Below are 12,991 nucleotides of genomic sequence, written 5' to 3' on the forward strand. Positions count from 1 at the left end.
CAAACAATGTATGAAGCTAAGTGGTGCATCCATGCTGAAAAAAAGCACATATGGAGAAAATCAGGACAAGTATGGAGCTTGAATACAGAATTTGCTGTGTTTTGAACATTTCTGTGCTGGCACAATCGCACACACACACACACACACACACACACACACACACTACAGACAATTTGTAAATGCCCATCAGGCTACAGTGCAATGGACTGGGGGAACCAGAGTATCTCTAGGACCCTCTGAAGCCCAGGGTGAACATACAAGCTCTGTGCATGCAGGGCGGAGGCGGGATTCGAACCTTCAACCCCAGAGGGTCGAGGCAAACGTGCTAAATTTTAATGAAACAGCACACATGCTCATGTTAATGCAGGAACGCTTACTGTATTTGTCAACACAAATATGTAGCACCTTGTTCTTTTTACACATATTTAAACCGATTTTATTTAGGGGAATTAAATGAGCAGGATTGGGAAACACTGCTGTAAGGCCCTGCAGATAACACCATGGTCTTTTACTCCTACTGAGACATCAGAATGCGCTGAGCTTCTGACTTTTTTTTTGCTTTGATCACTTTGAGATAAGAGTATCAGCACTGAAAACAGGCCAGAATGTGCAAGAGTTACCTATTTCATCCAATAATGAAATTCACTGAGCAGAAAGAAAGAGCACACAGCCGATGTGACCACAGTTTTAAAAAAATACATCTTAACAGTGTATACTGACTTCTTTGTATACTGGATTTCTTTATATTTTTGTTAAGTGAACCAAAAAAAGTCACACAATGTGTGGACCATAAAAATCCACGAAATGAATGAATTGCGTGTAAAACTCGCATATGAAAAATGAATGATTTATGGGAAAATAAATCAATCGTGAAAAAAAAAACATCACATTTTTGGCAACTGGGTTCATAAAACCTCTGCATGAAAAAATATTCATGCATGACAACTGTATGTTAAATAACTGCCATTTTTTGGCAATTCATATGCTTTGTGTATTTTATAACACATTAAAAAGCTAGAACTAGGAGAATGAATGAAGGATATAACTTTGTGTGTGTGACACGTTGCTGAATGAGGTGATATACTGTAACCTGACATGGTAAAGATCACTGCGTTATTACAGTAGAATGATTAAAGACATGTATGCTTCTGTTCACTGTACACGCATATGCATGCCTCTGGATATCTTATCTCAGCTAAACGGCTGACTTTCAGTGCCCTTTTTTTGACCCGCATGTCCATGTACGTGAATCTGCCGGAATTATCCAGCCAGCCAATCTGAGAACACGTGCATGAAAGGGAGAGTTTACATACTGGCGTAGACTGATTAGCATTAATGTTGGAATTAACATGTTAAATAAATGAGGAAGTGATTTTAAAAAGTTTAGGGAAGTCATAAAACCAATGATGTTCAGACCCCATGATGTTTTTCCTTGCCAGTAGCCATTTCCATTTTGGTGCCTTACTAACGTATTATTATTATTATTATTATTATTATATTTTTTTATTTTTTAAAGCAATCAATGAGACACCAACGATGAATTATACAGCCAAAGAGTCACCCTTTATACCACATCATAAATCTAATTTACACTGTAATTAAAGTACAGTTGGAAAATAATGAATAAATAAAATATATATTTTTTTAAATTAAAAATATATATATTTTTTTGTAATATTATACTCATACTTTATGCAGATTTTGAAAAAATTAATTAATATGACTATGTAATCTATTTATTTTATTTATTTAAGTATCACAATATAAAGTGTATAAATCTTAGCTGTGAACAAAAAGTCCTTGCAGACTTAGGAAATTAAATAACACACTTTTAAAATTAAATGAATAATATTAAAAGTCTTTAAGAGAAAAGGTAGTATAATTGTGTCTTAGCTACTCATGCTGAATTAAAGTCACTGACTCGTAGTGACCTTTGAGGCATGCATTCTGTGTGTGTGTGTGTGTGTGTGTGTGTGTGTGTGAGAGAGAGAGATTGATTATTCATCCATACCTTTGCATCTGACGTCTTGCGAGTGTGTACTGAGCTGATTAACTCATGGCAGATACTGTTCAACCTAATGCATGTAACCTTTGAACTTCAGCCTTCCATGTAGGAGGTCTGGAGTCCAACTGCACTCACACACACACTCAGTTTCAGGTGTATATAAACCCTCCATCCCTGCTTTTGAGTGTCCATCACCAGAGCACCACCTCTAAGGTAAGAGCTCACCTACAGGAGAGGAAGGAGGCTGAAGAAGCAATTTTAACAACTTTGATCTATTGCAATTCTTTTAGAGAGCAAAATAATAACATTTAAAATATTGGGTCAAATTATTCTTCTATTACACTATTATATTTAAACTTATAAAGATTTTGCTCACTTAAAGACTAGACAAAGCCACATTGTTGGTGAGAAGCCCTACTGGCTGTAGTGATGTGTCATTTGGGGTCCATTTAAGTCTTAATATTTAAGTAGCTATATAATTAAGAACAAATTAAAATCATCTAGTTTGTTTTTATGTTAAAGCTGATCTGTCGCAATTGTCTGTCCAGTGCTTAGGTTTATTAAACGCATTTATGTTTTTATCTTTCCTAGGCTTCAACATGAAAGTCGTGGCACTCGCACTGACCCTCCTCTTGGCTTTGGGTGAGTCTCGTTTGTCTTCTATTCTCCGTCTTTCCCATTTTACCTGCCTTGCTTCCTCTGTGTTTTTGTGATGTACCAGTTCACTGGACATTTACCTCAAATTTTTATTTTCTCTCAGCGTTTAGCTGTTGATTCCTCTCAGTTCTTGTGGTGCTGATCACACCATCCATCCCACCCAATCAACATTTTAATGTCTTCCTTTTAACGTCTTCACATTTTTATTGTCTTCCACCCACCACTGGCCAGAGGAATTAGCTCAGTTCCAAACAGCTAGTAACAAAATCCAGAGCAACACCAGTGCAGGATGTACATTTGCTCTTAATCATTATACTACCAGTTTATTTGACTTCCAGAGCCAGTTGAGGTCTAACAGATTTTTGTACGTCCCCAGGCTGCCATGCCCGCACCCTGCAGGCCGATGCTCTCAGCCAGATGGAGCACTTCAAGTCAGCTGCCTTGGTCTACCTGAACCAGGTGAAGGACCAAGCCTCCAAGGCCCTGGAGCACCTGGATGGAACCCAGTATGAGCAGTACAAGTAAGCCAAATGTGATCACACCTAATTCAAACATGGTCTTTGAAACCCTGCTTGTTTTGCTCAGCTTCACTGAATAAGCTGACTAACTAAGATGCGAAGCAACCAAATATCGAATGAAATGTAGGAAGTGTTCTTGACCAAGGACTTGGGGCTGGATTTGCTTTGGAAGATGCAGCTAACCTCCATTCTTCTCTCTTTCTTCTCCTCCCAAGGCTGAAGCTGACCGAGAGCCTTGACAACCTGCAGAAGTACGCCGAGTCCACCTCCCTGAAACCCTATGCCACCCAGCTGGTTGAGGGAACCCAGACCATGCGTGAGTACATCCTGAAAGAACTGGATGACCTACACACCAAAGTGGAGCCACACCGTGCTGAGCTGCGCCACGCCATCGAGAAGCACCTGGACGAGTATGGCGAGCGTCTCATCCCCATCATCCGCGATTACATGGCTGATAACCAGAAGGAGCTCAAAGCTCTTAGCCAGAAGCTTCAGCCTGCCCTCGAGGATCTCAAGGTCAAGGTGGAGACCAACTTTGAGGAGACCAAGACCAAGCTGGCCCCCATTGTCGAGGCTGTGCGTGGAAAGCTCACCGAGAGGCTGCAGAACCTGAAGGATCTGGCCAGCCCTGTGGCTGAGGAGTACAAGGAGCACATGCTGAAGGCCATCGAGGATGTCAAGGAGAAGGTGGCACCCCACACCGCCCAGCTCCAAGGCCAAATCGAGCCCTACATGGAGACCCTGACAGCCAAGTTCATGTCCATCTACAAGTCCGTCGTTGACGCCATTCACCCCTAAATATGGCTCCTGCCAGGACTTGCATTCTCACAATCATGCACATTCAATATTGTGTGTTGGCTCTAACATTCATGTGATGTGACGATGCAAAATAAAAAATATATAAAAATCCAAAAAACTCTAAGTCTCTGTTTTGCAGCTTCAGAGTGCTTTTTAGAGAATATTGATTCTCCAAAAATTATTTAAATAGTAATAAAAACAATAATGACACATCAATTTTAAATATATAAACACACACTGCTTTAAATATATATACACACACTGCTTAAACCTGGCTTTGAAGACTCTGAGTAATTAATATTTCTAAGCAAATCACTGTAATGTTTGGGCTTTGAGTCAGTCATACTTTCAGCTTTCAAATGACATTTTATCAGGAGACACATTCACACTTTTTATAAAAGTCTCCTTATACAGGATGTGATGTTTAACAAATCAGTGGTTTTGGTGGAGTTTACGTTTCATATACTTGAGTCTGACTCAAGTTTCTACTTGCGTCACAATTTCAGAGTCTGATTCTGACTGGATCTTAAATCATGCATCCAAAACTATACAATTTATACGACAAACTATTTTATCTGAGTCCATAATAATTCCAACATTTCCACAAATGTTTCCTGTTCTTTTTCTGTGTTGACTTGATATTTTCCTTATGTTGCCATTTAAATCACACCCCTCAAAAGGTGGCAGCGTGTCTTTTTTTTGTTTTGTTTTTGGCTAGTATTTCAACTTTTAGCCATTTCCCAGATATTGTAGTAAGCCTCATACTGGTAAATTTCTATATCAGTCCTGGGATTTTCACTCTGCCTTGTGTTCACACTTACCTTCCTGATTAATTTCCAGGTAGGAGTGCATGTGTGAACCAGGTTTTTAATGTCTGTACTTACAATCCTGCGTGTTTCTCCTCAACACAATCACTCGCTCACTGATCTGGACGTCTTGGTCCCAGACTGTTGAGCTTCTCGACATGATTTGAAAAATTTTAAAAGAATTACCATGAAACACTGATAAGCAAAGACTGTTCAACTTACCTGAAAAAAATAACGATGGACATATTAATTATCATTTATTAGAAAATATACATAATTTAATTACAGAGAGCTCTACAATGTTTATCTCTCTGTAGGAAGAGAGATAAACATATAACATATTTTCCCCCTGTTTGGATTCATGTAAAAAAATATTTCTAAAAATATTAATCACAAATCAAAGAATATAACAAAAGGAACGAAAGGAAAAAAAAAGAATCCCAGCAGGTCTCAGTGTCGATGATGAACTGTATCTGTAAATCACCTGATCTTGTGCGCACGATGTGTTAAATCAGCAACGACACATGGTCATGTGACGTGAAAGAAAGAGCCTCATGGGTTTATTTGCTGGGACAGAAGGGACAGGAGTTGTTCTTGCTGGACTGCAGCCACACACTGATGCACTAAAACATAAAAAAAAGAAAAAGCAGCACAGTGATTACACTTCTACAATCCTACCGTGAACGGAGCGCTGTCCAGGGGTTACACACTCACCTCTTTGTGTAGCGTATGAGGGCAGTTTGTTTGGTATTGGGTTCCGGGTTCTACATGGTTCTGACACATTAAACACAGCTTACGCACAGATGGAGCTGCCTGAGGGGGGAAAAGTGTCAGGGAATTATATTTAACTCATAATCGAATTCATTTATTCGTCATAATTTTATAGGTAAGATTTAGGTAAGTGTTTATTAGCTAAGTACCACATACTCAGGACTGAAGGACTGAAACATGTATTCAGTTTAAACAACTAGCCAAGAGGTTGGAGTAAATGTTTGTTTAGTGGACGTAACGTGGTGTATTAGTGTGAACAGCTACCTGTGGGACTCGGGACTGGAAGACGTGAGCGCTGGGAGCATGGAGAGAGGGACGGGGGGACAGCGCGGGCTGGACAGGACCTCTGTGTGAGTGTCTGGAGCCTGCAGGGGGCGCTATGGGGCCTGGAGGCTGAGACAGCAAGGGGTGTATTTATAAATGACAAATATTTGAATATTGCAGCTAGTATAATAAAAATAATATAATAATCTATGCATTTATTTACTTACTTACTTACTTTATATCAGATTTTTATATCCAAAATCCAAAAATAAATTAAATAATTCTTTGTCTCTGAAGGTCAGCTCATTTTTGCGAGCTTTAACAAGTAAAAACAGGACCGTAATTTTCTTTTTGAATAATAAAATAATTTTTTTAAATAAAAAATAAAACCAAAAACCCAAAATAAAATCAAATAAAAAATAAATCTACTTTCACAGCTAATATCATACTGTAATATTTATAACGGACTGTTCAGTATTTATGTAACCTGCAGACACGTACAGACGTATGCAGACTACACACAAATCGAAAACCTCGTGTGTTTAACGTTTGCTTACCGGGCGTTCATTTTGTGCGAGTCTCTGTTCCACTTGCTGTTTGATGTCCTCTACAGACATGCCAGCCATAGTGCCACGCTCACTCTTAACCTGCTGCAGCACAGCCATTATTTGAGTTCTAACACACGCGCACACACACACACACACACACACACACCGACACACGGAGAGAGAAACATGAAAGAGTGGTAAGTGCAAAGTAAAATAAAGTAAAACATTCAGTCTATTTAAACCGTAGTCTCTGATATGATCACCAGCACCTCGTGCATTGTGGGAACTGCGTGCCCAGTATCTCCAGCAGCTTATCCAGCTTGCCTGCAGGTTGTGGGTTTGACGGAAGCACCTGGGAGGCGGGGTTTCGTACTGCGGCCACTGGCCCTGCCCCTTGTGACGCTCCCATTGCTGCTGCGAGACTAACCGGGACGCTCACCTGGGCTGTAGGGACAGAGTACGGTAATGTGTATGTTGGATGAGTGTAGGGCATTGTGGGGGCACGGATGGCGGTGGGCGTGGCCAGCCTCGGTACGGCCACGTTCTGTTCGAGCGTGTGTGGCGTGAAGGCCACTGGGTTTTGTGCAGAACGCGGAGGGGGGGTGGATCTCTGGGCTGAGTGAAACTGAGGCTGGGTCACTGGGGGGCGGATCGCAGCATACGATGTGAAATTCAGCAAATCGATCTAGAGAGAGAGAGAGAGAGAGAATGAGAGAGAATGAGAGAGAGAGAGAGAGAGAGAGAGAGAGAGATTTACGCCCTTGTACTTAAACAGTAGTATTATGCAGCACAGACAATACATACACTTACCATGGGTATGTGAGGGAGATGAGGCAGGGGGATTTTAGGCAAACTGTCCAGCTGCTGCCCCTTGTGAAGCTGCTTAAGGTTTTCATTATATAATGACTGAAATATAAATTACAGATCAAAGGATTAGCACATTTTAAAATCATTAACACCTTAACAGTATTATAGTAAGCAGTAGCCTCTACTCTGCAATCCAAGTGCATTAGCCCCACCCCTCACCTGCAGTCCTGGTGCAATAGCTCCACCCCTCACCTGCAGTCCTGGTGCAATAGCTCCACCCCTCACCTGCAGTCCTGGTGCAATAGCTCCACCCCTCACCTGTAGTCCTGGTGCAATAGCTCCACCCCTCACCTGTAGTCCTGGTGCAATAGCTCCACCCCTCACCTGTAGTCCTGGTGCAATAGCTCCACCCCTCACCTGTAGTCCTGGTGCAATAGCTCCACCCCTCACCTGCAGTCCTGGTGCAATAGCTCCACCCCTCACCTGTAGTCTTGGTCCTCTTGCCCTGCCCCTCACCTGTAGTCCTGGAGCATTAGCCCCACCCCTCACATCTAGACCAGGTGCACTAGCCCTGCCCCTCACCTGCAATCCAGATGTATTATCCCCGCCCCTCACCTGTAGATCAGGTGAACTATCCTCGTCCCTCACCTGTAGACCAGGTGCACTAGCCCCGCCCCTCACCTGCAATCCATGTGCATTAGCCCCATCTCTCACCTGTAGTTTTCCCAAGCTGTTACGAACCATCACCACATTTTTCTCCCATTCAAGTCGATGCCGGCTGCTCTGAGGTGAAGTGTCTGACCTGGCCACAGAGCAAATTTTCCATTAAAACACACACACACACACACACAGAGCAAGTAAACAATTAGGAATTTTATCACTCTTACCTGACAGTGTTTAGATATCTTTCAGCTTCTGCAATCCAGTCTTCTAGCTGAGAAATTGCCAGCTCTTTCTGAGACTCTAGAGCAGCGATCTACACACACACACACACACACACACACACACACTACGTAACTTATCCTATAAACATCCAAAGTAGCTAATATATAACAAGCATTATCGTTTACGTTTCATGGTTAAAAGGAGAAACATGGATTTAGCAGGTGTTTTTTTTTTTTTGCGTGTTTTGATTACCTCATCCTTCAGAGCTGCCTGATTGGATTCTTCAACTTGTCTAGAGAGTCTCTCCATCTCATGCTGCAAAGCAGCAATCTCCTGTTCCCAAGAAAGCCTGTGGTATAACACACACACACACACACACACACACACACACACACACAAACAGGCTTTTGGTAAAGAAGAAAATTATAATTAGCTAGCTACTTTGTACTTCAGTGAAAACCAATAGTTTTATATTATTGCCCTTAATGAAAGAATATAAAATTAAGAAAAGGAGGCAACACAAACCCATAAATTAAGACAAATAAAACTAATCATTCAATTATGGCAAAAGAAATGATAAGATTTTGAACTTTTTAGGTGTTGTTACACTGCTTTATATTATTTTGAGTCAAAATAATTTCCACTTCTTCCTTTGTGCCTTTCCCCTGATTATTATTACCAACACTGGAACACTGATATTAAAATATATTCTATGTTGTAAATCTCCTCATATTCGCTCCCTAACTCATTTTCGACTCGTTTTCCATGTTGAGATTATGGTTTAATATGTTGCTGGTCATGTCTTACTTTTCATTTCTTTGCTCTTCCTTATGCAACTTCAGTCTCCCATCAATGTCCTCCAACTCTTGGGTCAATCTCAAACACACACATACACACACTTTAACAGTGAACACACAAAGAAAAAAAAACATATCAACACACTCCTTTTTTCACTCTTCTCCTCACCTTCTCTTCACCTCCAGCTTTTGATCCCTCTCGGCGGTGAGCTCCTCGACTTTGGCGGTGAAGTTTTTCCGCGTGGTCTTGCTGCTGTTTAGATCCAGTTTCACCTGCACTGACTCGATCTTATCTAGGAGAGCCTGGACAAACCCAAAAATAAATAAATAAATAAATAAATAAATAAATAAACAAACCCTCAAGGCCAAACCTAGCGAGAATGAGCACATCAGGAAACAAATATAAACAAGACTTTTGAGACTTATTTAATAAGATATTCTTTAAAATCGAGACAAATCCTATTTTGAATCGGAGAATGGAAACCAGACCCGATGTTGCCGCTGCTTGTCGTCTCTCATCTTCTCCAAACGTTCGATGTGGCTCTTGCACTCGCTCTCTTCGGCAGCCTGCTGTTTCTCCAGAGACTCGCACTCCTCCGCCAGCTCGGCACTCTGTTCCACCAGGACGCGCTACAGAGAGAAAGAGAGAGAGAAAGAAAGAGTGTGTGTGAATGGTATAATAAGTCTCTACCATTTACTATTCAGTTAATGTGCACTGGAATTAAATGATAACTATAAGAAGTAATAATAACCAGGTAAAAGGTATTTTACCATTAAGTGTTCCCAGCTTTCATTTGTGTTGACACTTTTTTCTTGCGTCCAGTCATCAGTCTGTGTTGGAGAGAACGGCACGCGTAAGACACACCACATCAGTTATCAGTCACCTGGTCCCTGAAGAGTACTGAAGGATTTACAGTGCAGGGTTTATTCAGATTGAACAGAACCGTGGTGTGTTCTGCTTCTCTTTACACAGGTGAGAACGCCACAATCCCAATCCGGTGCGAATTAAAACAACCGGTCCGAGACCGTCTGAGCGACAGGTTTTTATTGTTGCTTTTTTTTTTTGTTTCACTCGCTTTGACGTGAACTCTCACACACTGAGAAAGCAACCCTGAATCCACTCCAGGAAGTGAATCGAACATGCTGTGTGTCTTGTGTAGCAGCATTTGTTTTGTAAATGTCTGAGGCTAAACGGAGCCAAAGGACAGAGCTGTAGAACTACAGAAGTGCAGTGCGTTCTGGAGATTTATACAAACAAACAAAAAAAAAAAAGAAAGAAAGAAAATGAAAGAAAACAGACACTCATATACCATTTACATCATTATCTAATCATTTATTCAGCACTGGCTCCTTTTTCTATATACTCAGATGATTTTTGTGATTTCTACACACACTTCGTAAAGCTTTGTTTACTTTTTACCAACGCCATTTTTCTGATCAATGAATGAAAGAGTTTTACCTTCTGTTTTTTTTTTTTTTTTTGCTTTTGCTTCGTGTAATTATGTGCCGTGTGAAATCAAACCGAATAACAAACAAACCAACAGTATCAATTTTTCTCTGTGATTCAGACTCGACAAACAGACTACACAATCATTGCTGTATTTCTGCCTCAGTATGTTTCTTGGTGTTGATTTAGCAGGTGGCTCAAAACTGTGAACAGAAAATCAGTAAATAAGAAATAAACCTCGGTGTCGTACCAGGAAAATAATCAACGACAGGGTTGTGTGATGAATCAGCGTTTCAGTTAGGATCACAGACTTGATTATTTTCCTATAACAGCACATTCTGAAGTGTTTTCGATCCCTTATATCACAGTACAACGAATTGTACTTTTTATCCATTTACAGTTACATTTAACATCTAATCTGTTTATGTGGCGCGTCCGCAGTACAGACGTTCGACTAGAGTTGTTCCTAAAGAAGTGACAACATATTTGAATAATATAAACCTGTGATCTGCATTACAGAGGGAAGTGCTGTCTGAGCTGCTGTTGTAGAAAACTAATCAACACCTTCTGACCAATCAGGATGGAGAATTCAGCAGCACTGTGGTATAACACACTTTAACTGGGACAGGTTGGGTAAAAGCTTTGCCAGATTTCTGTTTGCAGCTCTGGTGACATTGATGATGATGATGATGATGATGATGTTTTCCTACCTGAACATCCTGCTCTCTGGTCTCTCCATTGATTGGCATTGTATTCAGTACCCCAGAGTTATCCAGCTCCACTTCCGGTATGTCCACTCCACCTTCCGACGGATATGGACTGAACCAAAAACCATCCACCACCTCCCAAAATGGTACAACACTGAAACAGAAACATTAATGGGACCTCTATATGTTTTAAACAGTCTATTAAACAGTTTAAACGCTTTGTTTTTTTTACGCGTACATTATTCTCTCCCTGTCTTGTGGAGCGAGTTCCTTGTAGAGTCAAATCTCGCGAGATTCAAATATGTCGAATGGAATTACAAGAAAAATAACACGACACTAATAGTTGTTTCACGGATTATTACTTGTTAAATTGCCTGTTGTTCCTGTCTAGTCAGAATTTACCTATAATTATTTCAGATGTCAGGTCAGAAAGTGAAATTCTCGCTTCGAGAGTGAAACATCCAATCAGAAAGCGAGGTTAGCTAAGTGGGACTGCGCGTGCGCGAGATTTTGTTAACAGTGACGTGTTTCCTGTAAATAAGTGTTGCCAGATCCGTGGTTTTCCTAGGAAAATCCTTAGATTTCTTCAATGTCCAGCTATCATTATTTCAAATTTCCAAATGTTCACACACTGCTAAACTTTGCACATGTCCAACACATCCCCGAATGTCCCAAATGCCCAATACGTCATTAAATTTTCCAAATGTCCACTACATCCGACAACATTCCAAATACCCAGCACATCATTAAACTTCCCAAATGTCTAACACAACTCTAAACTTCCCAGATATCCCACACATCTCTAAACTTCTCAAATGTCCAACACATTGCTAAATTCTGCAAATGTCCATCCCAAATGTACCAAATGTCCAACACATTGATACACTTCCCAAAACTCCAAAAACTTTCCAAACATCTTAACTGAATTTTGCAGCCTAAACTTCCCAAATGTCCAAGAGGCCCCAAACTTCCCAAATGTCTAAAACATCATTAAACTTCCCAAATGTCCAAAACATCATTAAACTTCCCAAACTCATCATTACACTTCCAAAATGACAACAAATCCCAAAACATACAAATGTCTAACATATCATTAAACTTCCCAAATATCATACACATTGTTATACTTCCTAAATGTCCAACAATAAATTTCCCAAATGTGCAACACATCTCAAAATTTCCAAATGTCTATCACATTCCCGAATGTCCCAAATGTCCAACACATCATTAAATTTTCCAAATGTCCACCGCATCCGACAACATTCCAAATACCCAGCACATCATTAAACTTCCCAAATGTCTAACGCACCTCTAAACTTCCCAAATCTCCCACACATCTCTAAACTTCCCAAATGTAAAACACATTGCTAAATTTTGCAGATGTCAATCGCAATCTCAAATGTACCAAATGTCCAGCACATTGATACACTTCCCAAATGTCCAAAACCTTTCCAAACATCTAAACTGAACTTTGCAGACTAAATATCACAAATGTCCAACAGGCCCCAAACTTCCCAAATGTCTAAAACATCATTAAACCTCCCAAATGTTCAAAACATCATTAAGCTTCCCAAACTCATCATTACACTTCCAAAATGACAACAAATCCCAAAACATACAAATGTCTAACATATCATTAAACTTCCCAAATATCATACACATTGTTAAACTTCCTAAATGTCCAACACTAAATTTCCCAAATGTGCAACACATCTCAAAATATTCCAAATGTCTGTCACATCCCAAAAGATCCCAAATGTCCAAACCTGTTGCTTATAGGAAGGGACAGATTTTAGATTTTAGTATTGGATCCTTTATTAAACTGGTTTAAGCATGAAATCTGGCAACGCTGACACAGATTAAAGATTAAGCTGAAACAACAGTGTAAATATATACTTAATGAGGTTTTTATTCATTTATTTAGCTGTGTATTTTTTTTCCCTTTGGACTTACCGAGTCAGGTCCTCTTCATAATTCAAAT

At 40.2% G+C, this 12,991-nt stretch overlaps 2 protein-coding genes across 4 annotated transcripts; one reads left to right on the forward strand and one right to left on the reverse strand.

Annotated features, from left to right (window-relative positions):
• The first annotated feature begins 2,129 nt into the window (after positions 1-2,129).
• Positions 2,130-4,096, forward strand: apoa1a (apolipoprotein A-Ia). Its single transcript, XM_026921785.3, has 4 exons — positions 2,130-2,218; positions 2,597-2,647; positions 3,039-3,183; positions 3,396-4,096. Exons 2-4 carry the CDS (start codon positions 2,605-2,607, stop codon positions 3,976-3,978), a joined length of 771 nt encoding a protein of 256 aa, XP_026777586.1. The 5' UTR covers positions 2,130-2,218; positions 2,597-2,604; the 3' UTR covers positions 3,979-4,096.
• Positions 4,097-5,028: 932 nt separating this feature from the next.
• rnf214 (ring finger protein 214) lies at positions 5,029-11,511 on the reverse strand. Of its 3 annotated transcripts, none has more exons than XM_053230592.1 (15): positions 11,413-11,511; positions 11,014-11,164; positions 9,628-9,687; positions 9,346-9,486; positions 9,026-9,159; positions 8,867-8,935; positions 8,312-8,408; positions 8,062-8,150; positions 7,889-7,976; positions 7,178-7,273; positions 6,637-7,052; positions 6,377-6,494; positions 5,820-5,948; positions 5,499-5,597; positions 5,029-5,407 (listed from the first exon to the last, which is right to left on the reverse strand). In XM_053230592.1, the coding sequence occupies exons 2-15, from the start codon at positions 11,050-11,052 to the stop codon at positions 5,345-5,347; spliced, it is 1,638 nt and encodes a 545-aa protein (XP_053086567.1). In that variant the 5' UTR covers positions 11,053-11,164; positions 11,413-11,511; the 3' UTR covers positions 5,029-5,344. The 3 variants fall into 3 exon arrangements, with proteins under 3 accessions (XP_053086567.1, XP_053086566.1, XP_053086568.1); XM_053230591.1 differs by having other exon boundaries at positions 11,249-11,497; XM_053230593.1 differs by lacking the exon at positions 11,413-11,511 and having other exon boundaries at positions 9,628-9,757; positions 11,014-11,153.
• Positions 11,512-12,991: the final 1,480 nt, after the last annotated feature.

This window comes from Pangasianodon hypophthalmus, chromosome 27 (genome assembly GCF_027358585.1).
Source record: "Pangasianodon hypophthalmus isolate fPanHyp1 chromosome 27, fPanHyp1.pri, whole genome shotgun sequence".
Taxonomy (NCBI): domain Eukaryota; kingdom Metazoa; phylum Chordata; class Actinopteri; order Siluriformes; family Pangasiidae; genus Pangasianodon; species Pangasianodon hypophthalmus.